This window comes from Lethenteron reissneri, chromosome 25, assembly GCF_015708825.2.
Source record: "Lethenteron reissneri isolate LAM-NWPU_2019-01 chromosome 25, ASM1570882v1, whole genome shotgun sequence".
NCBI classification, from domain to species: Eukaryota; Metazoa; Chordata; class Hyperoartia; order Petromyzontiformes; family Petromyzontidae; genus Lethenteron; species Lethenteron reissneri.
Window position 1 is genome coordinate 15,925,207 of NC_083803.1, and position 26,661 is coordinate 15,951,867.

At 48.7% G+C, this 26,661-nt stretch overlaps 1 protein-coding gene across 1 annotated transcript in view; it reads left to right on the forward strand.

Moving 5' to 3' along the window:
* Positions 1-26,661, forward strand: part of LYST (lysosomal trafficking regulator) — a 135,309-nt gene that overhangs the window by 82,424 nt on the left and 26,224 nt on the right. The window contains 24 exon segments of the mRNA XM_061559492.1: positions 37-227; positions 1,640-1,891; positions 3,009-3,182; positions 5,200-5,352; positions 6,739-6,876; positions 9,034-9,232; positions 10,067-10,213; positions 10,754-11,301; positions 11,303-11,775; positions 13,577-13,757; positions 14,729-14,758; positions 14,760-14,899; positions 15,973-16,206; positions 16,776-16,812; positions 16,814-16,943; positions 18,944-19,096; positions 19,795-19,929; positions 20,237-20,431; positions 21,178-21,203; positions 21,205-21,372; positions 23,170-23,376; positions 24,087-24,272; positions 25,524-25,600; positions 25,735-25,923. Coding sequence (XP_061415476.1) covers positions 37-227; positions 1,640-1,891; positions 3,009-3,182; positions 5,200-5,352; positions 6,739-6,876; positions 9,034-9,232; positions 10,067-10,213; positions 10,754-11,301; positions 11,303-11,775; positions 13,577-13,757; positions 14,729-14,758; positions 14,760-14,899; positions 15,973-16,206; positions 16,776-16,812; positions 16,814-16,943; positions 18,944-19,096; positions 19,795-19,929; positions 20,237-20,431; positions 21,178-21,203; positions 21,205-21,372; positions 23,170-23,376; positions 24,087-24,272; positions 25,524-25,600; positions 25,735-25,923 — 4,363 coding nt within the window.

Consider the following 26,661-nt stretch of genomic DNA (forward strand, 5'->3'; position numbering starts at 1 on the left):
CGACGGGTGGTTTCGTGCGGTGCGTGACGATGCCAGATGCCATCCTCACGCCGGAGTTCGCCTTCCACCTTTTTGCGTGCGGACCGGACACGCGCAGCATCCTGCCGTGCAAGCAGCGCTCGCCCGCTCCCGTCTACAGCAAGTATGTCACCCTGGCCATGCTCGAGGGAGGCAATCTCAAGGACCTGCTCGCCTGCAGCTCCGAGTTCAACCTCAGCCCGCTTGTGGTTCGTTTCTCAAACGGCAGAAAAAAAAACGCACGTGTTGGGCCGCTGGCCTGTGGGTGCTGCTGCCCTCGTCTGTGTGGTCAAAAACGTTTCGCGCCCTGGATTAGACCCGGTGCTTAAAAATGCTTTTTTTTTATATATATATAAGGTGTCCACGTTGCTCAGAGGTCTTAGGCTGAGACAGCGCTGCTCAAGTGACAACTTCAAATCTAAGTTTCAACCACCTGTAGCGAGTGGATGGTCTTTGCTCAGGTAACCAATAACCACAGAAAAACCCCGTGACATTTAAATTAGTTTTTTTTTTGCTGTGTTAAAGCTCTGAGAATTAGAAATTTGGTCTCGCCATCCAACAAACAATTAATTGTACCCAGGTACCCAGGGTGTCTGTGAATGTTCCCCCTAGTGTGTGAATAATAATGCTCATTAAATTGTGATGAAATTTATCAAAAGCATTTCTATGAAGTCTTCCACGGGCATAAACTACTGCTCCATGGGTGTTCCTAATTGATGATTTATCTCATTACACGACTTTGATAGCACAATTGTATTGACATTGGGAAAAAAAGACCAGCGAAAGTTAAAGGTTTTCTTGCATTCAGTTGCTAATGGTTTCACAAAGGGACCCTAAAATTGTCCTGTAATCTACTGTAGCTAGATCTCGATGTAAGACAGTGCATAGAATATAGATCCTAATGTGTACATGTGTTCCCACAGCTAAGGAGTAAATTTTGTAACATAAGCCCTGGGAAGTTTAATGAATGAGAAAATGGGTTTAGTGGGGCAGTAACTTTATCAAAGGATCTACAATAAAACCTTGGATTGCGAGTAACTTGGTCTGCGAGTGTTTTGCAAGACGAGCTACATTTTTAAATGAATATTAATTGGATGAACGAGCGAGGTCTTGCAATACGAGTAGTACGTGTATACGCCTTGTCTGCCGAGCGTCACGTGATCACAACTGATATACGAGTGCTTTGGATTACAAACACGTTTCCGGAACGAATTATGCTCGCAATCCAAGGTTTTACTGTATTTTATTTTCCTTCGATTTTTTTATTGTTTTCCTGTCCACAGGAGGTTCTTGTGTTAATGATAGTTTAGGTGTTTACCAACACTCGTATCACAATTGACAAAATATACAGGTGTATATACGAGTACAACAATATAAGGATCTTTTAGATGTCAACGATTCACAACTAAGCCTGGTGACCTCAAAGTAACAAATCGATCCTGGATGGATCGCATCCTATATTGTGGTCAAGTATGTACGTGTGTATGTTGAATTTATTTCCCACCGTCCGTAGCCAACCGTGCTAATCAGAGGTGCGGGGTAGTGGAACAACAAACTAATAAACACACCAAAAAAACCTGATCACTCAGCTTCAGTGCCGTCTTTCCCCTATTCTTTCCAGATGAACCTGTGCCTCACCTACTGCCCGAGCCACCCGACGCGCTACACGGTGTACGACTTCCCCGCGCCCACGCAGTCCCGCGTTCCCGGCAGGGCCCCGCCGCCGGCCAAGGCCCCGTCCCCGCGTGACATCAAGCTCGTTCCTGACGGCCCAGAGGTGCTGAGGGCCCCACAGCCCTCGAGCCACCGAGGCCTGCAGAGCAGCGTCTACAAGATCGGCGGCACGAGTGCCTTCATCTTCCTGTTCGCGAGGGTACGCGGACTCCCGTGCGTGTCTTTTGCTCCTCGTCCTCGTGAACTGTATGATGCAGCTATATATTCGTACGGCGTAGCCACATCTCAAGGCGCTGTACAGAATCAATGCGTATTTATTTTATAGAGGCAGTCAGTCATAGGTAGAGGGAGAATGAATACTCTTGAGCCTTGGACAGTCAACAGTATGGATCGCTGGGAGTAAGGAGCAATGATTTTGTTGCACATAATCAAGTCAAATGTATTTATAACCAGGTGACAAGACAAATACAAAGATCCCCCGTGTAGCCTTTCACAGACTATTGGAGCAAGTGTGGTTAGTGAGCACCTATGAAGGCATGGGGAGACCCATTTTTGATAGGAAGACCCTGGCATGCAAACAAATTATTGCACAAAATAAACAACGCAATCCTAAATTAAAGCGATTATGTGCAAGAACGACAATGCGGTACAGTGCTGTTGAAATGATTCACTGCTGTTATATAAAAGCTCCATCCCCCTGAGCCGCCCAGCCATTTACAATGTGAGGTTTGTGTTTTTACACCGGGGTAGCTGCCATAATTGCCCTTGTGAAATTATACAACATCGACAGTCATAAGTTCAGGAAGTGATTAAATTTGAAACTGCACAGAGACGGCAGGGCTTGTATGTGACCTGAATCGTGGCACTGGAATCTCTTCCAAGACGATTTTAAACTTCCATTGCTCTTTAGATTAAGCAAATTTTCCAGGAGGCTCAATCAGGCGACGCGTGGAGAGCTTGCAACACCTTCCGTTAGCCCCTTCCCACTTGAAAATAGTCACGCCCACTCAGCCACTAGCCCTGCCCCGCGCAGTGAGAGGCCTCCTCCTCCTCGCTCTTTCTGACAGTGACCCCCAAACCATTGCTTCACATGGCCTTGCTCTCCACTCCTTTGCCAACCCATGTCCCACGAAAATAAGGTCAGAACGCTTCATCCCGAGACAAAAATCCCAATGTTTGCAAATGCTTCGGGGTACCCAGGACAGCCTTTCTGAAAGCGGGACTGTCCCAGCCAAACCAGGACGTTCCGGTAGCTTTATCCTAACCCCCCAAACCCTAACCCACCCCGGCCCGCCCCTCTCTGGTGCACACGTCAGGTGGTCGAGCTGAGCGAGAGTGAAGCTACGCAGGCCAAGGCGCTGGAGGTGGCGCTCAGCCTGGCGCGCCGCCACCAGAAGCGCGTGCAGGAGATGTCCGACTGCCACGGCTACGCCATGATCTACGAGGTTCTCACGAAGAAGCGCTGCCTCGTGGGCTTCCACACTCTCAAGGTCAGCACCGCTTCGTGGGCCTACGCGTCCACTGTGCCTGTCGGGGGCGCCGCGGTGGCGAGATGTTAACTACCTTGCCTGGCGTGCAGGAGGTCGTGGGTTAGATGCCCGACCTTGACTCCTGTATAATTGGAGTTTGCGTGTTTCCTCTCCCTGTCGTCGTGTGGATTTTTCTCCCTGTTCTCTGGTTTTTCCCTCCACATTTAGAATCAACATGCATTGAGAGTACTTGACCGCTATAAACTTGCACATGATGATAAACCACTAAATTGAGCGATCATTTGTGGCAGCCAGGTCGCTTCTGAAAAAGAGCTATACAGCTTAGTGGTCCTAAACTGGTAAAATAAAAAAAGTTTAAAAATTGTTTCAAACTAGGGTGTCCAGGCACTTCCAGTGTTTTTTACGCTCCTCAAATCCCCGCGGTGGTTAGGTGTGAATCGTCACACGTCTCGCAATAATGTTAACACAATTATCAGTGTGCGCAGTGCTTCCCGCACCGCGCTATGAGCCGGCTGACCCGAGTTTTTGTTTCTGTCAGAAGTGGCGAGAGTGAGATCTTAAACTCAACTAGTAACCTGCTTGGCAGAACGCAGTCCGTTCTTAGATGGACGGGAGACATACTTGCTGTATTGTCTTCCCGCAGGAACTTTGTTTTCCTGCAGATATTTTTCAAAAACATTGTGGATGCATGCCTTGTGTGATCCACCCACCCCGGTCACTGCATTCTAGGCTTGCATCGATTCACGTCGGCTGATACGTTATCTACGTGAGATTGAGTACTTGCTTGGTCGAACATTATCGCCACAATCATCATCATCATCAGTCATTCTCTCCTACCCCTCTGTTAGATGGTCTGCCAGTGGTTTGTTAAACATAATCCGTCTAAAATGTCGAGGATTTTTCCATTCCCTTTGAATATTCGCTTGAGTAGACCTGCCGCTTTTGCCACTCGCCTTACAAAGCGTACCTCTTCACAGTGCGTCTCGCCTGAGATCAAGGGCTACGTATCAAATTTGTTGCCATTTTGCTGCGAGAGGCTGCGTTTTGAACGTGCAAATCAAAAGTCCTAATTGGTCTGCCCTGTGAATTGCCGCCGTCGTTGGGGCATTTTTTAATTGGTCAATTTGGAGTGACTTTGCTTAGGTACAAAGCACTCCTTGACAATAGACAGGGGCTCCCTGCGGAGTAATGAGCGCCTGTCAGGTGCAGGCTGAGCGCCGAGGCCCTAACGGCTGTCTCCTCTCATGCCCTGTCCACTCCGGCCGGCCGTGGCCGTGTCTCCTAATTGGCGGTGGCTGCTGCACGTTCATCATGGAGCATGCCTGGCACGAATGGAGCGGGAAGAGGGAAGGAAAAAGTTGTGTTGGGGGAGATCGGTGCAGGTTTGTGTATTTAAAAAAATCAATTATTGCCAGTGATGTACGCAGGATGAATCTCAGTCTAAAGACTCTTTGTTAAGAGGCTCCTGCATTGGAATGTTTCGCCAACACTATGAATGAGTCTTCTTGGTTCTTTCGGTAAAGTTGCCGAAAGAACCAAGAAGATGAATCCCTGCACTCACGAAAGCTTTAAATCGAAACTATGAATGAGTGTTTGGCACATGGAAAGCAACTGGATTTTCCCATCCTTTTTGCTTATTGTGCTATTGATGTCATGTCACGAGAAGACATCTCACAGAGCAGTGCATCACCTTGTGTGTTATTGAACGAGCCTTGGCAGGAGAAATAGCAGACTACATTGAAGAGCCCTTATAGCGATCTACACACTGGGAGAACACTTTACCGTGTGGTGTGCTGCGTGGTGTGGTGTGCTGCGTAATGTGCTGCGTGGTGTGCTACGTGCTGCTGTGTGGTGTGCTGCATGTGGTGGTATGTTGCGTGCTTCTCGTGTGCTGCGTAATGCTGCACGATGTGCCGCGTGGTGAGCTGCATGATTTACCGTGGGGTATGCTGTGTGAGGCTGCACGGTGTGTTGCATGGTTTACCATGCGGTGTGCCGCATGGTGTGCCACGTGCAGGTGCTGCTGGAGGCGTGCTGTGACGGCGTGGTCCTGCGCTGGAGCCGTGAGCGCAGCCGCTTCGAGCTGGAGCGCGAGTCGGACGCCGTGATCCAGGATGTGGAGCTGCTGGCCAGCCTGCTGCTCGCCTGGAACGTGTGGATACGAGCACCGGTACGTGGAGTCTGCGTGTGCGTGTACGTGTGTACGTGTACGTGGAGTCTGTGTGTGCGTGTGTGTGTACGTGTGTGTGTGCGTGTGCGTATGTGGGCAGCGGTAGTGTAGCGGTTAGTGCGCTGCGCTACAAACCCAACAACCCGCGTTCGATTCCCACTCACGGCCAACACCAGTGACGATTATCTGAACCAGTCCTGGGCCTCCCGTAGGTCGACTTAGCCTTAATTGAGTACCTGGTGCAGTGTGTAACTATCACCACTAGGAAGACAAAGGCGGCCGGGCATGGTTTTGACCACCCACCCCGTCGTGTGCCGTGCCAGCCTTCATAGGTGCTCACTAACAGCACTTTCCCCAACAGTCTGTAAAGGCTATACGGGGGATCTTTGTCTTTTGTGTGCGTATGTACGCGTATGCCCAAATAGGGCACATAACACTTCACCCAGCTTGCCGCGAAACAACTAAATTAATTATCACGATTCAGACATCTTAATCTAAGATATCAATTCTTTCTCGTTTGCATTTTTTCAAGTTCATTATTCTTCTGCTCCATTAGCTTAAACATTGACATGTTTTCACATAATTGATTCTGTGACACATTACTCCGTTCATGTATCTTGAGCCAAAGAATGAATTACAATTGATTAACTGATACATCCTCATACGCCTGTTTAGCATGGGGATTTGCTTGTGTACCATATTGATGTTGATTTGAAGTTCAATACATGCCGAGTGTGTATGCATGTGTCAGTAATTTTATTTTGGTCATACCATTTAACTGTCAAGAACACAATCCGATTAGACCGGGTTCTCAGGTGTAGGGAGTTAATGCTGTACTCTTTGGTTTTTTCGGCATTTCACAAAAAGATACGAGTCAATAAGGGCTCAGTACTTGACGAAAGCAATTAGACGCATACTCTTTGGTTTTTTCGGTAAAGTCACGTAGGTAAAAAAAAAATTTAATCACGACGTTTCGGGCGCAACACAATAAAAACAAAGTCACATCCAGTTTGTCTCCGCAATTCATTTGGCCTAATTCCAGCCCCGATAACTCAAATACCGGTTGGTCTATCGTGAGCGTTACTCTCGTATGTAGAGCAAGTGGGGAGAGCGCTGCCCTCCCTTCTGCGGACCAGAGGTCACTTGAAGGGATTCAGAGGTCACTTGAAGGGATTCAGAGGTCACTTGAAGGGATTCAGAGGTAGCTCTGTGACATCCGCGTCCGCGGTGCATACCGCTCCGCAAGAGATCCGATTGGACTATTTGTCTCATATATCAGCAATAGGGAAATCGGGATAAAATTATGGGGAGGAGAGGAGAGAGTGGAAATTTAATATTTAAATGAAAGAGTAACCTATCACGTGATGACCCACCCACTCCTGGCAGGCTGGTGTGTGGGAGACCCTCCTCACTGCCCTAGAGATCCTCATCCGGCCCAACCACCCAGCGCAGATGTTCAACATCCAGCAGCTGCTGCGCGCCAGGGTGGTGGATCAGCTTCTGCTTACCTGCCAGGTTCTGCAGGTAATCGCACTCGGTTCACACTCATTGCTCTGGCAAGTGGGCCATACTTTTTAGTTCTTTAGCGAAAGAACCAAAGAGTATGGATTCCTGCAGTCACGAAAGCTTCAAATCAAGATTGAAGTGGGCCATAGTTTAAAGATGAACTTGGAAAGGGTAAAGGCCTCTACTAGAGCGAGCCCTGAAGTTCCCATCTCGAGGGAGAGTAGATTCACCTAACTTGATGGGAAATCACTGACGGACAAATCTATTGAATGCAGAGTGCATTTGTTGATGTAATGAGTTTGCTTTTGAAGCACTGTTACGCGAGAAGGATCTTATTTAAGGTGGTTATCGGGCACTTATCTGGGACCATGTATTATTTACCCGTGGCACATAGCCACCAGTCTGCTCTGGCTGCTGGGCATTAACCCCCTAAAGATTACCTCTCTCGGGTTTCAGTCTGTCTATGGGGCTTTTCATCAGGATCAACAGTGGGGAAACTTTGAATCTGCTTTTGCTCCGGAACATTGGAGGGACTGCACTATTTGCCCCCCTCCCCCCCCAGCGCACCTATTGCATGATGAATCATTTGTGGCCAACCTCTTCAAACAATCGCCACTGGCGTGCACGTAAAACGTGGCGGCGGGCTGGAGATGTGACAACAGCAGCTGTGCCGAGCAGAAGCATTTGTGTCCTCGTTGCAATTTATACATAAGACAATTCGAGAGTTGGGAACAACAATATCGCACATGCCAGGTGCTATACTCTTTGGTTTTTTCGGTAAAGTTTCATAGGTAAAACAATAAAATAAATGAAAACAACTCAATTAAATCACGACGTTTCGCAGGCAACACAAGCCTCCCTCATCAGGTGTAAAAAAGCACGGCAAATAACTGTAGCGACAGTTATTTGGGGTGAGACATTGTTATACGGTCTCACCACAAATAACTCTTGCTACAGCTATTTTGCTGTGCCTTTTTACACCTGATGAGGGAGGCTTTTGTGGCCTCCGAACCGTCGTGATTTAATTTAGTTGTTTTCATTTATTTAATTTTATTGTTTTACCTACGTGACTTTACCGAAAAAACCAAAGAGTATGAATCCTTGCAGTCACGAAAGCTTCAAATCTAGAATTAATGCCAGGTGCTGTGAAATAAATTAAATGCGTCAATGGGCAATGTACTCCTCTACTGTGTAAAAATTAGTTTTGCAAGCGAGAACTGGGGTTGTAATTAACATATATAAAGCAGCAAATTCCAATGTGGAAACAAAGTAATGCAAATATAATGTTGAGTGTTTCTTACAGTGAAGGATACAGTGGAAGGTGTAAATATGCTCAATTGTTAAATCGTAAACAATTTCACATATGCATGAAAGAGAAAAATCACTACTGTGTCTGCATTATTCTCACAATTTTTTTCCTTCATCTACGTAAAATTTTCATCATTGTCAAATCGTACTTTTAACAGCATATTAAACCTACATAATGTGGCTTCTGTGCTTCATGTAACAGATGCGGTATCATCCTATGCATGAAGAAATGTTTAAATAAGCCCACTTAGATAGTTACTTTTTTCACTTGGCTGAAATATATCTAAAACAGGCATTCAGTCAAGAGAATTTGCTTTGGGGCTTAGTGCCAGAGTTAATTGGGGTTGTGAGATGTTTGTATGCACTCAGTAATTATGTTTAACTTGTGCGTGAATTATTGAAAGAAAAAAACACGTAGTTTTAATGTCATATTTGGAGACCAAAAAACCCTCGAACCTCACCAGCCATATGTCTCATCGCGGGCCTCCACAGCGGTCGTGATGCATGAGAGTGTTGAACCGAGTCAATTTACTTATTACCAGCGGGCACCAAGAGTTCACTCTAATGCATTAATAAGTTCACTTGCATGCATCTTCTTGAAGAGAAGACATGAAGTTCGGCGGCACCCACTCAAGTTTCCAATTATATTTTTTATCAGTCCCTAATTTTACAATAAAACATGCGTTTCATGCGAGCCGGTATATTATTATCAAAACGTTCATACATAATTAAATGCTGTGCCCGAGCGAGTTTTATCAACAGAACCAGAATATTGATTTATACTGGAGGAATCCGAGGAGCTATGAAGCTCTATTTCGCAGACGTTCAGTAGTTTCACAGATGTTTGTCTCCGCCGCGCGGCCGCAGGAGAACCGGAGTGAGGGCAGCGCCAGCCTGCCGCTGGCCGTGAGCCACTCGTTTGTCAAGATCATCGGCGAGGTGCTGGGCTCGCCCCCCGACGCGGCGCTGCTGGCGTCCGTGTGCCGCTTCCTGTTGGCCGTGCACCCGCCGGACGCCACCTACGTGTGCCACGCCAGCGTCGGCTTCTACTTTACGCTGCGAGCCAGTGAGAGCCCTGCCTTGCGACAAGGCCAATGCAAAACGGGACGGGCGGTAACTCGTGTGTTTATCTGGCAACCCTGACAAGCCATTGAACCGTGGAAATTGGGAGAGAGGGCTTGAATCATAACATGCCTAAAGAATATTTAATTATCTGGCTTGAGATATTAACTACCTCACCTAGTATACAGGAGGTCATGGGTTTCGATCCTGACCCTGACGCCTGTTGTATATTTGGAGTTTGTATGTTCTCCCAGTAGTCGCGTGGATTTTTCTCCGGGTTCTCTAGTTTTTCCCTCCACATTTTTGAAACGTGCCTTTAGAGTATTTGGCTGAAATAAATGTACACGTCATTTGTGGCCAGGTCGCTTCTGAAATAGAGCTATATAGCTCAGTGGGCCTTACCTGGTAACATAAACAATAGTTTAATATGAGAATAGGGTTTCCCCTTTTTTCTGGCAACAAAACAGGTGTTAAGATGTTAAAACACCAAACTGAAACCTTTTACAAGGAATCATGCCTGCATTAACCACAATACTTGTGGTCAGAATGCAAACAAAAAACATGCTCTGATAATATATGGATTGTCTTTGAAACTGATGTCCACACCAGAGACAGCTTTCTTTTGAGCCTAGTCTCAAACGGTGTTAGACCAGAGGACGCCAAAAGGTTTCAGTTTGGTGTTTTAACATCTTAACACCTGTTTTGTTGCCAGAAAAAAGGGGAAAACCTATTCTCATATTTTGGTACTGGCAAAGGAGGTCCCATGAAATAGTTTAATCATAATATTCAAGGCACAGCGTGTGATGTTGGGAGCTAACGTGTGAATGCGTGCGCGCAGATGGCAGGGCGCTGGACGAACGCATCTCGGCAATCTCCGCCCTGCGCAGGGACCAGGCGCAGAGCTCGACTCCGATCATGAGCCCAGCCACAGTCCCCGGCACCACTTTCCCTTTCCACCCCGCTACAGTCCCGCCAGCAAGCAGAGGTGAAGCATGGCTCAACTCTGGACGAGGTGCAGAGAAATGGCCTCAGTGTATTCTTCCTGCCACCATAGCCGGTCTCTTCTAAATTTGCACACAAATTGTTGGCCATGTGCAATCTGGTTGGAGTTAAAAATATTCAAATTTGGCTTGTTTTTTTATGATTTTTAAACTTAATATATTTGGTAGGGGGGTGGAATTCACCCACCAACATATCCTCCCTGCAATTGATTGAATTGTAGTGCATCAGGAGTTTGTGATTCAATTCCCTGTGGTATATATAGTAGCACCCCAAGTAGTTATACGGTTGACGTGAACTCATAAAAATGTTAAATATTGTTGCAACAATGACTTGTAAAAGCATTTTGATTGCAAATTCATGAGCTTTCAGGAATCCACATGAATCAGTGCATCATTACGTGCACAATAGTGATGTCTTGCGTTCCTCTGACAGATGCCACTTTTCCCATTCCTTTTTTGTGCGGTGGCATTCAGTGAAACGCCGATGCAATTTCACACTTGAAACGCTTTTACACCTTTGGCAGGGTCTCCGCGAGACTCTGTTGATCTGGTGGATGCTCAGCCCGACGTGGGCCGGGTCCAGCCGGCCTCATCCGGCGGCGGCGGCGGCTCCCCTAGGCTGCGGAGGCAGCGTGCGATGCGCCAGCGCGAGGCAAGCCTGGACGAACTCCGCGAAGTTTCGGAGCACGAGTCCGACACGCCAAGCGCCACCGTCCTCCGAGAGAGCCGCTCCACACGGATGCGCGCCCGCCGAGCCAGCGGCGGCAGCGGCAGCATCGTGAACTCAGGCGGCTCGGCACGCCCAAAGGCCGGCGCCGATCCGGGCCCGACGACTGAACGCGGCGGCGATGCCGGCTTACCAAGCGATCGAGCCGGGCTCCGCGGCACCGTGGAAGAAAACTTGCCAGACCGAGATTGCGTGAAGGCGGCCTGCGGCGCAGCCGGCGTGGATCAAAGTGCCGGCCCGGCAGTTACCGGGCTTGACAACTGCGCAACCGTAGGAATCTCGGCCGGCCGTGAATGCCATTCCGAGATTTTAAAACGCAAGTGTGGCGTTGGCCGTCGGGTCGCAGGACACCGAAAGCAGCCTCAGCCCGAGCAGCAGCAGCAGCAGCAACGTGAGCGAACACGTCCGCGGGTCGTTGGCCACGGCGGACGCTTTTGCGGCGGCGCAACAAAGAAGTCGGCATGAGCACCAACCCGTCGGCGAGGCCGCGGTCCCGGCGCCCGACGCGCGCGTGTTTCGCCGCTCCAACACAAACGAGTTTTCTGCAGAGGGCACCGTGGACGAGAGCAGCGGGGGCCCGTCCGAGCAGGAGGGGATGGGGGAGCAGACGGTCTCCGACGGTGGCCGCGTGCCCCGGCTGCAGAGGATGATGAGCAGGCACTGGGACCTGGGACTCGCTTTCCCTGGGAGTGGCGCGGGGCTGGGCAGCAGCAAGGGCGTGTGGAAATCGTCGACGTCGCTGGGCGAGTGGGATACAGTGTCCGGCGCCACCACGGCCTCTGGGAGCACCTTGAGTTTGGGCAGCCCAATGCAACACTGGTGAGCTCAAGTCGCAGCACAGCTTTATAAATTGTCGACGTCACAATTGGCGGTTATTGTTCTTTTGGGTCACGATTCATTTCGAGAATTGTTTTACTATTTTTGGTCTCATGTTCGCAATCTCATTTTTAGTGTTAATTATGTCTTTTTTACTTGTTGGTCAAACAACAGCTGTGGCCTATGTGTTGTGGAAAGGCCTTAATGCAGCAGTAATTTGACAAAGGGATGTGAATTATTATTCCTTGTATTATATGAGTCACTGCATCAGCATCCCTGGAGTTTTTTTTTTACTAAATAAGCATTTAAAATGTAGCGAGGGTTCTTGCATTATATTTATTGCGTTCCTTTTCATTTCGCTTCATGACATTTTCGGTAAAGTAACACAGCTAGATTTTTCGATTTAAAGCTTTCGTGACTGCAGGGATTCATATTCTTGGTTCTTTCGGTAAAGTCACGTAGAAGGGAAATAATAAAATAATAAAATCTAAAGAATAAAATTCTCACGACGTTTCAAATTTTCTTGCTGTGGTTTTCACACCTGATGATGATTGCTTGTGTTGCAATCGAAACGTCGTGAGAATTTAATTGTTTTATTATTTTATTATTTCCCTTCTACGTGACTTTACCGAAAGAACCAAGAACAGCCATATTTGTTTTTCACATTGTAGTCCTCTCGTTAAGTAAGTTCGTTATGATTTTTACCTCAAGTGTAGCATTGCGATAGCTGTGAGAGCACATGGAAGGGAATTTCTTTTGTACAAAATTATCGTAATTTCCAGCGGGAATTATTTATTTTTGGGACCGGCTCCAGTGATGTGCGCTTTGTCATTTTCCGTGTTTGCTACTTGCCAAAAAATTGATAGCCTTTCCCTAAAAATAAACATACGGGGTGATTTTTTTTTCCCAACAAAGCACTTAGTCAATAAAGGGTTATTAAATAAATATTTTTTTATGATTCACGATTTGGTACTAATTGTGATGTGAACAATAATTATGTTGTGTCATCAGTCAACTTTGTAAATGACAAGAAAAACCCATCATAGCAATACAAGTGCAGGCTGGAAAACCATGAGATTCAAACTGCATCACTGCCGCGGTTAGTTCGTCACATTTTCTTACATTAATTGAGATGCTGATGTAAGACAAGAAGACCACAATACTCTCTTTCAGGGAATGTTGACAGGTGATTTGTTACATAATTCATCAGTGGATATGTGTGCGTTTTCTACCTTTTTGTATCGTGTTTTAAACGTATGGTGTCGTCAGTTAATAGCACTGGCCTTGAGAGTCGTTTAGTCTGAATAGGGGCTCTGTCTTTTTATATTCAACAAACAAGAGGTCATGTCAACCAATGCCATTGATGGCACCAAATCTTTCCATCGCTTCCAACACTTTTCCTCCACAGCTCCGCAGGCAATGCTCGGCTTCCAATGCCAACATCTGGATTCCGGTCTTCTTCTTGTTACACATCTTTTGTGCTGCATGCAACAATACATTTATAATTTTCTTCTTTAACGCATGCAAAATATATGCACAGATTATGCTAATGGAGTGAATAAATCTGAATCGGCACATAATATAATCCTTTTGTCAATCCACTGCTAGATAAAGGCCTCGCTGTGTCGTGCCGGTGCGCGATAAAGTATCGTCAAGAGGAACTCCATGCCTCTGACATGCTTATTCTTACACGCGTCACGCTTACTCTTACACGCGTGCACGCAAAAAGCCCCGGAGCGCGTGTGCCCTCGGCGCGTTCTAACGCCAGGCGACGTCCCTGCCTCCCCCTGCTGCCCCCGATCAGTTCTGTCCCGGAGGACGGGCTGATGCTGGTGTGCTGCGGCCTCTACCACCTGCTGCAGGGAGTGCTGCTCAACCTGCCCGACTCCATGCTGCCGCTCGTCACCGAGCAGCTGCTCACGGCCGAGACGCTGCTCGTGCTGGCCAATCACCGCTCGCCCCTGCAGCGCCTCGCCGTCGTCAAGGTGACTGACGGCTCGTGCTCGCGGAGGCCGAACACGCACGGTCGGGGTCACGCTCTCGATTCGCCGGGATTTTTTACCTCCCGCTTTCAAAAATGCATTCTCGCTGCGTGTTTGTTTTTTATCGTCGACGGGACCTTTTTTTTTATTTTTTTGCCGGGCGACGCAGAGTCTGTGAAACGAATGCGCATCGTCCGAAAATAAAATGCGAGCGCTCGTAAATAATCCTCTCGTTGTACACGCTCATGCACACGCTCATGCGATGCGAGGCGTTGGGCTTTGAAGTTGCAATAAACATGCCAGTCAAAACAAATAACAAAAAAAAGTTGAAAATAACTGTAAAAGCATGCCATAAAGCAGTGTTTAGAGTAGGCAGGTTCGTGTGCAGTCATGCACATTCACCTGCTTGCTGTAAAGGTGGCTACGTGGTGGTCAGCAAAGGGCAGTGCAGCATAATCAGTTTAACACGTAGGCTTTTGCGACCAATATCATCCATAATAGAGCCAAGCTCTCCAACACACCGGTGTGCTGCACGAGTGACGAATTGGCATGTTTTGTTACGTGTCGGGTGTTGGCGGGTTTTAACGGACACATTTATATATTTACGCGATCTAACCCAAAAACCTCTATTATGGCAGCATAATCAATTTTCGAACCATACTTCTACGCTCCTACATGTGCACTCCCCACCTTTACAAACCCACACTGACCAGTGTGGTGAAGTATGGTGAAACAACCTCCACAGTGCGCGTGGCGTGGGAGGGCCCCCCATCCCGTGGTGGATTGACAATAAGGGCTATACGTGTACGTGAAGTTCAATCCTTCACCCAGTGCTGCGCTTTTAAGAGACGGGAGATTCCAAAAGCGCACACCCGGGACAAACATTCGCACACCTGCCGCTTGACGTCCGTAACAACAAAAACAACAACAACAATGACGCGTTCTCCCACTCTTTGGTGTGCCCGTCGGCGCAGCTGCTGGACGTTTATTTCCAGCGCGTCTCAGGACGATCAGAAGGCGGCGTTCGTGAAGATGCACGGCCTCTACCTGCTGGCCAACCAGCTGCACCAGCGGGCGGCCACGCACGGCCTCGCCGAGGCGCTCCTCTCCATGCTTCTTGCCTGCCCCTCCGCTCTCGACGAAGAGTACGTGCGGATGACGATGACGACGCTCGTCTAATTCATCGCTTATCCGTCTGCGGTGCGGTGGGGGGCGGCCATGCAGCTGTCAGCGCGCCACGCGCTGCGAACCCGGCGACCCGAGTTCGATTCCCGCTCACGGTCAACACTGGTGACAATTATCTGAACCGGTCCTGGGCCTTCCCTAGGTCGACTCGGCCTCAAACGAGTACCTGGTGCGGTGTGTAAACATCGCCATTGGAGAGACAAAGGCGACCGGGCGTGGTGCTGGCCACCCACCCCCTCGTGCGCTGTGTCGGCCTTCATAGGTGCTCACTAACAGCACTTGCCCCAAAATATGTTAAGACTATACGGAGGCTCTTTACCTTTGTTCTTTTGTCGTTGTGCAAAGCGAATTACATGCACCACAATAGCGACAACAAAAACACGGAAGCGTGGGTTTGAACCACGACACCGAATTGAGGAGAGACAAATGGTTTGCACGTCTAATAGTTTCATAGACCCACAGCACTTGAAATTGTTACTCGTGTGTTAGGCAGCCAAAAGACTAATCGGCAGGAGTACGACAATCTCTCTGTCTCGCAAAGAGTTCATCCTGACTGCAGCAGTGGACAGCTTGTTTGCTGCTGCATCGCACGATTGGGGCAGGTATTTATTTGTCAAAACATCGTTTAAGTAGCGAAGCGATCCGATGACCCGCGACGGCTCTCGGAGCAGCCCGCCGAGCTATCTCCTGACCAAGAGGTACGGCTCGCCGAGACGCACAGCGATTCGTGAGACGACAAAACCGAGAAGAAACGGAGAGAGATGGGATTCCTGGAGACGAGAGTGGGAGATGGGAGACTTTTGTATGTGTGTATGTTGAACTTCTTTCGCACCATACGTAGCCAACCGTGCTAATCGAAGGTGTAGCGTGGGGGGGGAAGGACAACAGACTCAACACAAAAAGCACGGCGTGAAATAATGACACGTCGTATGACGTCACGTGACTCCACAGGCAAATAAGATAATCATTGGGGGAGGGGGGTTGCGAAGTGAAACTCAAAGTGGCGCCTGCCGCCGCCGCCGTGTGTCACCAGGCTGGAGCTGCAGGCGGTGCGCGAGTGCCCGTCGTTCCAGCGCCGCTGGGGGGTGCCCCTGCTGGCGCTGGCCGAGAGCTCCCTGCACGACACGCCGCTCGCGCACAACCTGCTGTGCGCCCTGCTGCAGCTCTTCGGGGCGTGCACGCGCCTGGCCGACGTGCTGCTGGACAGCGGCCTCCTCTCCACGCTCTGCAACATCGTGGCGCTGCTCACGGGCATCGCCGAGGGCGGGTAGGGAGCGGTGTCCCATGCGGTCGCACCCCCCACCCTTCGTCGTTAATAGTCTAACGAACTAATAGGCACATCTTCTTGGTTCTTTCGGTAAAGTCACGTAAGAAGGGAAATAATAAAGTAATACAAAATAAAACATAATTAAATAATTCTCACGACGTTTTGGCCACAACGCAAGCAGCCGTCCTCAGGTGAGGAACAGGTCTGTCGGAAAGACAGCGTCATACGACGTGTCATTCAGACGCTGTCTTTCCGACAGACCTGTTCTTCACCTGAGGACGGCTGCTTGCGTTGTGGCCGAAACGTCGTGAGAATGATTTTATTATGTTTTATTTTAATTTTTTTAATTATTTCCTTCTACGTGACTTTACCGAAAGAATCAAGAAGATGAATCCCTGCAGTCACGAAAGCTTTAAATCGAAATATAATAGGCGCATATCCACTCCACTGGGCTATAAACATGGAGGGACATTAGACAGGAGGCCACACAGGGCCCATTGCAGCCACGCGACGCCACCGATGCGGGCAGCGTCGAACGAACCGCCCGCCCGCTGTCTCCGTTGGCGCAGCCTGGCGCAGTGGGAGTGCCGCCTGCTCCTGGGAGACTGTGCAGCAGCTGCTCGTGGCGGCCACGATCCACGCGTGCAGCACGGGCGGAGGCCAGTACCTGCGCCTCCTCGACGACCTGGTGGTGCTGCTCAACTGCCTGCAGGGCTCAGCCAACCCACGCACCCAGGGTGAGATGCGCGCACCTGCCTCGCCACCTCGCCGGCATCATAGTCGCGTATGCATGCATGTGTGTGTGTGTGCGTGTGTGTGCGGGAAGCAGTAGTGTAGCGGTTAGCGCGGCGCACTGTGAACCCGACGACCCGAGTTCGATTCTCACTCATGGTCATCACTAGTGACGATTATCTGAATTGGTCCTGGGCCTCTACTAGGTCGGCTCAGCCTCAAATGAGTACCTGGTGTGGTATAAATACACCGCTACTTGGGAGACAAAGGCCACCGGATGTGATTCTGGCCACCCACCCCCTCGTGCGCCGTGCCGGCCTTCATCAGTGCTCGCTAACAGCGCTTGCCCCAACAGTTTGTTTAGTCTATACCGGGGATCTTTGTCTGCGTGTAAATGGATGGTGTGTTGTTGTTGCCCTGGAGACGGGGAGATCGATGATCGATGTTCGGTCGCCGCATTGACGGCATTCGTCGTGATTTCTCGCTGCCATATTTTTCCACTCCAAATTGAAAATTTAAAAACTCTCCAGTGTGTAACTGTGGCCATCCAGAACAGACCGTACAACCTCCAACAATACAATGTTCGATCCACAAATACGAAGGAGACATCGCAGCAATACACAACTCCGCTGCTCCTGGCTTGACGAACTGAATGTGAAATTGTAGTTGTTGCTCTGCATCTACATTAGCCATACGAAAGAAGAAGAAGAATGGATGATCCGTGTCTTATATGACACACCTACAGTACCTGGGTCTGTTTCCGTGGCCTCATGTCAGGGAGCCTCTGACACTTGACATAGCATAAAGTGCATCTGGCCTGGCACAAACGTGGTGAAATCACCACCCCTAAGTGGTGAATTGTGACCATGCAACTCACACTATGGACCACATAGCATGCCACTGCATTCTTTCAGTGGATACATAGCAAAATTACATGAACTCTCTCCTGGAGCCCTGTCGTGGCTAGCAGACCTTGCCATTGGCATTTAGCGCCAGAAACATATTGCCACACGCAAGAATAGAATAGTGGTGAGTGACAGCCGTTGTTGTTTTTGTCTCTTTGACTGCGTGTGTGTTTGTGGTTGTTTTGTCTCTTCTGTGTGTGGGGAGAGTGGTAGTGTAGCGCTTAGCACAGTGTGCGACGAACCCAGTGACCCGAGTTCGATTCCCTCTCACGGCCAACAAAAGTGACAATAAACTGAACGGGTTCTGGGCCTCCCCTCAGTCGACTCGGCCTCAAATGAGTCCCTGGTACGATGTGTAAACATCGCCACTGGGGAGAGGAGGGCATCTGTGCTTGGTGCTGACCACCCACTTCCTCCTGTGCTGTACTCGCCTTCATAGGTGCTTACTAACAGCACTTGCCCTAAAAGTTCAGGCTATATGGGGGCTCTTTGTCTTTCTCTGTGTGTGTGTGTATGTCTGCCTATCAGTGCGCCGAGCACAAGGGCTGTGATGATGTCGTGGTCGGTGGAAAATGTATGTCAATCCTGTCCACATAGGAATATTTGCAATGGAGTGATGGACTCATGCTTTTGCGTAATGGTTAGCAGCGCACACTGGACTTGCAATCCAGAGGTTGCCAGCTCGACTCGATCTCCCGGTACGGCAGTTGAAACAATGGGGCACGCTTCTTCAATGCCCCCCCTGCCTCTGAACCGATCCTGGGCAGGTTGTTGTGCATTTGGTTAAAGTGTTCACTATTACCACCTATTCCAAGACGTCTGGTCAGCGTGGAAGAGTAGGCCAAATATCCTCTTCGCGGAACTCCCTTACAGCTCCCGTGATGTGAAAACAAAATCGTAAAATGATCAGTGGAGGTCATAACATAACATGCGTTTCGAGTATTTGACTGCAATACATTTCCACATGATAAGTCACTTTGTTGAGCTATCATTTGTGGCCAGGTCACTTTTGAAAAAGAGCTGTGTATAGTGGGCCTGTTTAGTTTTAGTTGGTTTAACATCGCCAACTTGGGGTCATTAACCACCTCCTCCCCCCTTAGGCGTGGCTGTGGCGCTGCAGTTCAGGGTTCTGCAGGCGGCCGTGGACCTGGTTCGCTCCGTCGCCGACACCGAGAGCCAGGGCATGACCAGCTCCTTCGTGCTCCCCAGCGCTCCCCACCACGCGCTGCAGCAGAAGCGCCGCAGCATCGCAGGTGGGCGATCGGCACCCAGCTATGCATCGCGTGAAGCGAAAAGGGCTCGGTGTTTTAATGCCGAAGATGTTAATGCGGCGCCGCGTATATGGTATTCGGTTTAACGAGTAGGCTTTCGCGACCAACGTTTTTGGTTATATCGCCGGTTGTAATTACCGTTGAAATGTCGTCCTCGAATTGTAAATGTTGTGGGTTTACTCTCCAACACACCCGTGTGCTGTAATAATAACTAATTGGCATGTTTTGTTTACGTGACAAACCTTACTAATTGGCTGTGTCGGGTGGTGGCGGGTTTGACGACACATTTATGTTTATAGTTTTCGCGCCGTTTTTGTCGCGCGTGGGTATCACGAAGGCGCTATTTTGCACAGACGAGTATAGTCTGCCCAGTGAGGGTAGACGCTGTCGCCTCGACAGACCTGGTTTTCACCTGAGGACGGCTGCTTGCGTTGTGGCCGAAACGTCGTGAGAATTGTTTTATTATGTTTTATTTTTATTATTTTATTACTTCCCTTCTACGTGACTTTACCGAAAGAACCAACAAGATGAATCCCTGCAGTCACGAAAGCTTTAAATCGAAATGTCAGTTTTTCAGTTTCTCATAGAGGATGGATGCTTGTATATTCAAATTACGGCCTGGTTGGATGGCACGACACCATTGAATGTTTTGCCTACTCGGTCGGTTTGTGGTGGGGTAGGAACCTCGGTGGTGCGAGATTCCATCATACCGCGGCAACCCCGGCAGCGCCTCGCCCCCTTTGCCTTCCCTACGGGGTCGCCTCCGCTCGGCCGGCCCGACGCCTCGCTGCTGTGCACCCTGGGACATGACGCGGGTGGGTCAAGCCTTTCCGCATCGGCCGCCTGTCGAGCTGTGCCGTCTAAGTAATGTCCGCCTCGAGTAGCCGGCGTCTGGCATTTGAAAATGGCTGCCAATTGAATTTATTCACACAAATATGCTAATATTTGTTTATTTTAGCATGTTCACTAATTAACCATTGATGAGCTGGAAGCAAACAGTGCAGAGGGATAGGGCCTGAACAGATGTTGCATGGAAATTGATTTTGACGGACAACACAAAGTTAGCAAACTTGAATAGTTTTCAGATAATAAATCGTTTCTGTTCATGCGCCTGCACGACAGGCGCCGGAGCGTCGATGGCGCCGCAGTCGGACACGCTGCTGCTGATGCGCATGCGCAGCGTGGCGAGCGACGAGCTGTCGCGCCTCGTGCAGCGCCGCATGAGCCAGGACAACTCCCTGCGCGCGCCCGAGGCCGAGCTCATCCAGCGCCTGCAGCGCGTCACCGTCATGGCCGTCAACCGCATCCTCTTCCAAGGTCGGGTGTCCCATCCCGTACTCGTCCATGGGGAGGGGGGGGGGGGGGTGCGGGGGCCCAGGACTAATAATGCCACACTGTGGGCCCCCCGACAATACTGTCCAACTAAACTATTAGCACGGTTGGCTACGTACGTTGCGAAAGAAGCTCGACATGCATATATACATACACGCATGACGTCGAAGCACGGGGCCCCCCAAAGCGCAGGGCCTGGGGAGGTCACCCGATGCGCTGTACCCTAAGGGTGGCTCTGCCCGTACGATTAGAGGAGGGAAACTCACGGAGGTGGGGGGTGGGGGTAGTGGGGGCCCAGAGTTTGTTGAGGCCACTGGGTTTATTGTGCAGTATGCCACAGCTTAATGAAATATGAATGATTAAAAACAACATAGTCTGTCTTAACAGGCGAACATATATGATTGGAAATAAAATCGTTTCGGCTGTGTGTGAATATTTCGTAATATGTTGCGTCCTGGTAACGTGAAAGAGAGTGGGGAGCTATGTGGAGCAAGCTAAACAGTAATCGTTGTCTGCCACAATTAATCAACGGTATCATCAATCACCTTCCCGGAGAAGTCCTCCACCAAAGCCTCCTATCATTATAATATGCCTAAATTATAAGGACTAAACATCGGCATATAGTCCTCTTGAAAAGAAAAAAAACACTTTAATGGCCAACATTTTTATTTAATTTGCTGCTGCTGGATATGCCGTTAAGTGTAAGTCGGGAATAATCTTGACCTTCACAGACCCCGTTCACGATGAGGTGGAGTTCAGCCGACCTCCCCATGACCCCGTCAGCTGGTCAGCCGCCTTCGATACACTGCGGCTCCCCCTTGTCGGACGAAGAGGACAGGGCGGAGTGGCCCATGGCTGTCAGCACGCGCCTGGCCTTCCAGCGACAGATCTTCCACATGATGCTCGATGGTCTCAAGATCGCAGTCGTGAGTCATGGAGATGCGTGGGAGGGGGTCGAAGATTTGCAGTACTGCATATTACCCACAAGCTGGCAGCTGCCACCTTATATGGTCGCGGTTATTTAGTTTATACGATTTTCTCCTCACTTGTTACAAACTCATGTATTGTTGTGGTGCCTTATGGGTAAAATCATATATATATAGCCCCAAAGTTTAGATGGAGTACTCTTGCCAATAACAGCTGGTAACCCGGCAGTATTTGTTGTTGATGAGAACTAAAAGCTTGAAACCACTCCAGTAGTTTGCTTGCTTAATCAAATGTTCCAGGATAATACTGGTGTGAAAAGCAACAGGCCAATGGGCTAAACATCTTATATATGTGTGGAGTCATAAAACTAAGTTCTGCAGCTGTTTACTCACTGGTCATTGATTGCGATTTCATAATTTTACAAGCATTTCATAATTCTGCATCTCTAACACTTGACAGACATCTTAGTAATGTTTCCGTAATAATGGATTAATGTAGATTACTGTATATTGAAACACAAGGAACTTAATTTGTCCATCACTCTGTCAGTGACGGCAGTTGAGTACAGGGACTCCTCTACTTATCAAAATTGAACTTGTGAACTCTCAGAGATACGAACAAACCTGTCCGTATGTCCAGTTGCCTGCATACATACCTGCGCGTTTTCAGTTTGAAATGCATCACTCATTTCTAGAACAAATTTTTTTTTTCAGCTGCCAGATATGGTCAACCCTATTAAGCTGACGGGTGATTTGTTGGAAAAATATTAGATCTTTGTTTGAGTGCTGTGCATAATATGTGAGTGGTGATTCATGCCACATTAAATATTTGACGTCAACGTGACACCCAGCTGAAAGCACAGTTAGTTTTTCATTTTTATTTGAAAAGTAAATTTATGCCACCATTAGCTATACGATGGCCAACAAAATAAACAGTGCTCTGTCTTCACAGAGGCTGCTTGTCTTACATGTATGCCTCCTGTGGCGAATTTGCCTGGCAGAATGCTCGACTTCTAACGCACGTTGCCAAGTTTATTTTTATAAAATTTGGTCCACACGGAAGAGAATCGGTGCCCTTCACCGCTGAATCCTCAGTTGCTTGCATGTGCCACGATTATCACCATTAGTCGGTGCAGCTCATCAAGCATCCATGCTCTATGGGAATTCAAGCTACTTAACACGAACAAGGAAAACAGCACGAAACGCCCACCCTGCCTCCCGAAAGGTGGCTCAATAGGCCATGAATCCAGGTGCTCATTGACAAGACCATTAACTTTCCATTATCCGTGGGCGGGTTAACCGTGCTTGGGGGAATATGAATGAAATATCTTTACATGCAAGCTGGCTTAATTACAGTAGAAGCTTGAAATAAGGACACCCCTTGGGAACAAGGCCAACTAGGCTTATATCTGAATTGTGCTTGTATGAGAAGTTGCCATTGGCCTCCTCCCACAAGGATTATGTAAGGATGTGTTGCTTGCATCAGAACTATGCTCACAATGTGTGCATATATCCAGCTTCCAATTTATTAGCTGCTTCTCACTCATCGACGGTCAGTGACTCGGCACCCACATGACCCCACGCAATTCTTGAAAATGACACGTGACACGTTCTATCTCTTCGCCCTCATTGCCTAATTCAAATGTTTTTTGCATTATCTGTATTCTTGTTTTAATGCGTGCTCAGGCCTGACCTGTATGATTGAGAGTTGATTACGTGGACAAAGATGTGCTCACAGCCGTGGGCCATTTCCCCCCCCCCTCTCCCCCGCCGGGTCCTCCGTTGCTCGGCGAGCAGGAGTGCGGGAAGAGCAACGCTCCGCGACAGCAGTGGCGGCGCATCCTCTGGGCGTGTCGCGAGACGTTCCGCGCGCAGCTCGGCCGCCTGCTGGTGCACGTGCTGTCACCGCTGCGGTCCCCCGCCGAGCGCCGCCTTGGCCTGGAGGTTGTGGCGGAGCCCAACTGCAAGGAGATTCTGCGCGAGACGCTCAGCAGCCCGCCGCAGGCACGGGTTCGCGCACGCACTCACGCACGCACGCACGCATGCATGCGTGAGTGAGTTTGAAAACTACGAATCCAATGATAACAGTTGGCCTTGATGTGCCTCCAGAAATGCCACTGTGGGTATATTTAGGCTTCGATGGGGCAGTTAAAAATGTCACTTTAAATATGTTGAATTTCGACTGGATGTACTTGCTACATGATTTGGTGCAATGCTACAACTATACGAATATGGTTGTTAGCAATGCAGTTCTACATCTGGCTCAAATTGAAGGTAAAATTATGTTCGTGGTGACAGCGAAAATAAACACTAAGTTTATAGCCTACACTGTCATATCAATCGCACCGCAAATAATAACTGTAATTTTCAAGCAATTACTCTCACGGCTGCTGCATTTTACATTTAAACTGAATTTCATTGAAGAGACGGCACAGGCCTCACATTCATGGGGATGGCCATTCTGTCGGAGATCGCTCCTTCTCCTGGTCATCCGTACTACTCAGACCCTTTCCAAGTCCCAACTGAATTCCTTAATTTTCTCCTCTTCCTATGGCTATAAAGTTCCCTCACGGTCAGGTGGTAGACCCCATAGTGTAATTTACGAATGCGTTGAGTTTTGCGTTTTTTTGTTATCTGTGCTCATGCACCGCTGGCGGCAAATAATTCGTTTCAATTGTGAACTTGGCTCCCGTGTGTGTTCCTGTGGCGACCAGCACGGGCCCAAGCTGGCGCTCTACGTGTCCGAGCTGCTGCGGGAGCAGGGGCGGGAGGGGCGTACACTGGGACGCAAGGAGCAGCGAGCGGCCGAGGTGCTGCTCAACCTGCTGCGGCAGTGCGGGTACAAGAGCGTGCCGCCCGGAGCGCCGCCCAAGGCCGACGTGGTCGAGGCCGTGCGCGAGGTGAGCCACCGATGGGGCCGCCACCTCTGCAGTATAAAAAATATATACAGAAATAGAATTAAATCATTGTTATTTTACCATGGGATATTCTAACGATGAAGGGCAATCTTATCGATTACAGTTTCAAAAGATATTCTTGGTTCTTTCGGTGAAGTCACTTAGCTAGAAAATTTAATTAAAATTTAAATAAAAAATATGTTTTATTTTCTATCTACGTGACTTTACTGAAAGAACCAAGAATATGATTCCTACAGTCACTAAAGTTTTAAGTCAAAATTTTCAAAAGATGTTTTTGATTGATTTAATTGTACCTCACCTGGGCAGCTGTGACACAGTGGTCAGCGCACTGCGCTGTGAAACAGGCCAACCTGAGGTCAGTCCCAAGTCGTGGCTAATAATCACAGTGGCGAGTGCTACCTGAATTAGGCCTGGGCCCCCCCTACCCTTCACCAACGTTTATTGATCTTTTGCAGGGTGAACTATGATCAAACGACCCTCGCATACAGGTGGCCTTCACCGATCAGTGGATTGACCAAGGGCTGTAAATCATGATTTGTGATGATGGCCCTTCTGATTGCACGGAATATTTCATTGTATTGCTGACATTGCAGGCACGCTCCACGGGTAAATATTGACTATGCTGATTTGCAATTGAACGCAGTTTTTTTGTTTGATATGAGATGCCTGATGTGTTCAAGGAGATGCCTGGGGGTGGCCTACTTTCAATTCTATCTCAGGTCCAGCGCAGCCTCTCTGCAGCTCATCATTGAGGGTTAGGCTATTGGTGTGATTTCTACAAATTGGCTTTTGTTTTGGATGTACAGGCAATAACTAGTGGAATTTGATTAACTTGTAATAATGCCCTTGATTTAATCAGGAAAGTCTCACCGAGCTTTGTGACTCTTTTCTTGTTTTAAGGACGGTATTCATGTATTGGGATGTTTGGCATGTGGAAGAAAGCGATAGTGCTCTGGGATAACCCCCACGAAGCTCAAAGCTTTGCACAGTTGGATTCAAATTGTTGCTCTGCTGCCATCTCCTGGCCACCTCGCAGCCCCAGCGGACAACACCTCTGCTATTGCCAGGCAGTCTCCCAACCAAGCATTAACCAAGCTTGGCACAAGATCAGGTACATTCAGGGTGATTAGATTCACAAATGTAGTTATTCCATTGCAATACGGGTTAACGTTTAATGCGAGGCGAACCATCACATTGATGAATATCGCCTGACGGAGCGATTCTCCATTGCAGGAGCGCGAAAAGTTTCAGAAGGAGGAGGAGTCGAACCGAGAGGCTTGGGTGCGCCGCATGACGACCAACGGGCAGGCGTACGTCTCGAAGCCACGTCTCTTTCTAGCACCTCACAAAAATCCCCAAAAAATTCACATGTCACTGCAAGGTCTCGGATTGGCGGGAGGAGAACGACCATCTTGACAGCTGTCTCCCCGCGGTGTGTACTCAGGCTGCTGGGACGCATCGAGACCCGCGCGAGGTCTGTGTCGCGCGTGGCGGCGGAGGTGACGCAGCGCGTGGCCGGAAGGCAGGGCTTGGAGCGCAAGAAGGTGATCGCTCACATCCGCGAGGCCTACAAGGCGGAGCTCAGTGCTCAGCGCTGCTGGCAAACGCTCTTCCGCCAGCTCACGCACGAGAGGTGACGACGATGGTGCCTTCTTCCGTGTTGTCTCATCAGTGTGCCCTCCTCAATGATCTTTTGAATACCAAGGATTGGGATTTGGATGTAATCACCTTGCAATGTATGTTGTTACAATGGCGACTTTGCATAAGGGGCATGTGGGATCGGACCCCACTAGAATACATAAAACATTTGCAAATTCATAACTGCTCCTTTTAAATATTTTAAACTGTGTTAAACCTCTCTCTCTAGGGATAGAAATTATTTATATGATGAATCAATACATCTTTATATGCCTAATAATCGTGGTACTTAGTGCAGCATTTACGATCACTTTTAAAACATCTTACTCGCCATTAATATATTTACTAGCATGAATAATTTACACACAAATCCGTTGTGCATATTAATCTGTTTTATGAGCACACGCTTCAGAGGGCTTATTATAAGTACTAATAACTTAGAGCCCATTGTCGCTCACCTTCTGGATGAAGGCCTCCCTCTTGCCGTATTGATTATTGTGATTTATTTGACCACACTTGACCATGCTGGTCAGTGCAGGTCGATGAAGTGTGATCACCCATGACCATTCCATATATCACTGAGCTACTGCATGATAGTCGTCGCGGCGAGCAATTGGTTACCTTTGTTTAACCAGGTAAGAACGCAAACAAGTCTCATCTTCTAAAGGTGGCCTGGGTCAACAAATGACAACAAATACTATACGAACAGACAGGCTAATTATTGATGAGGAAG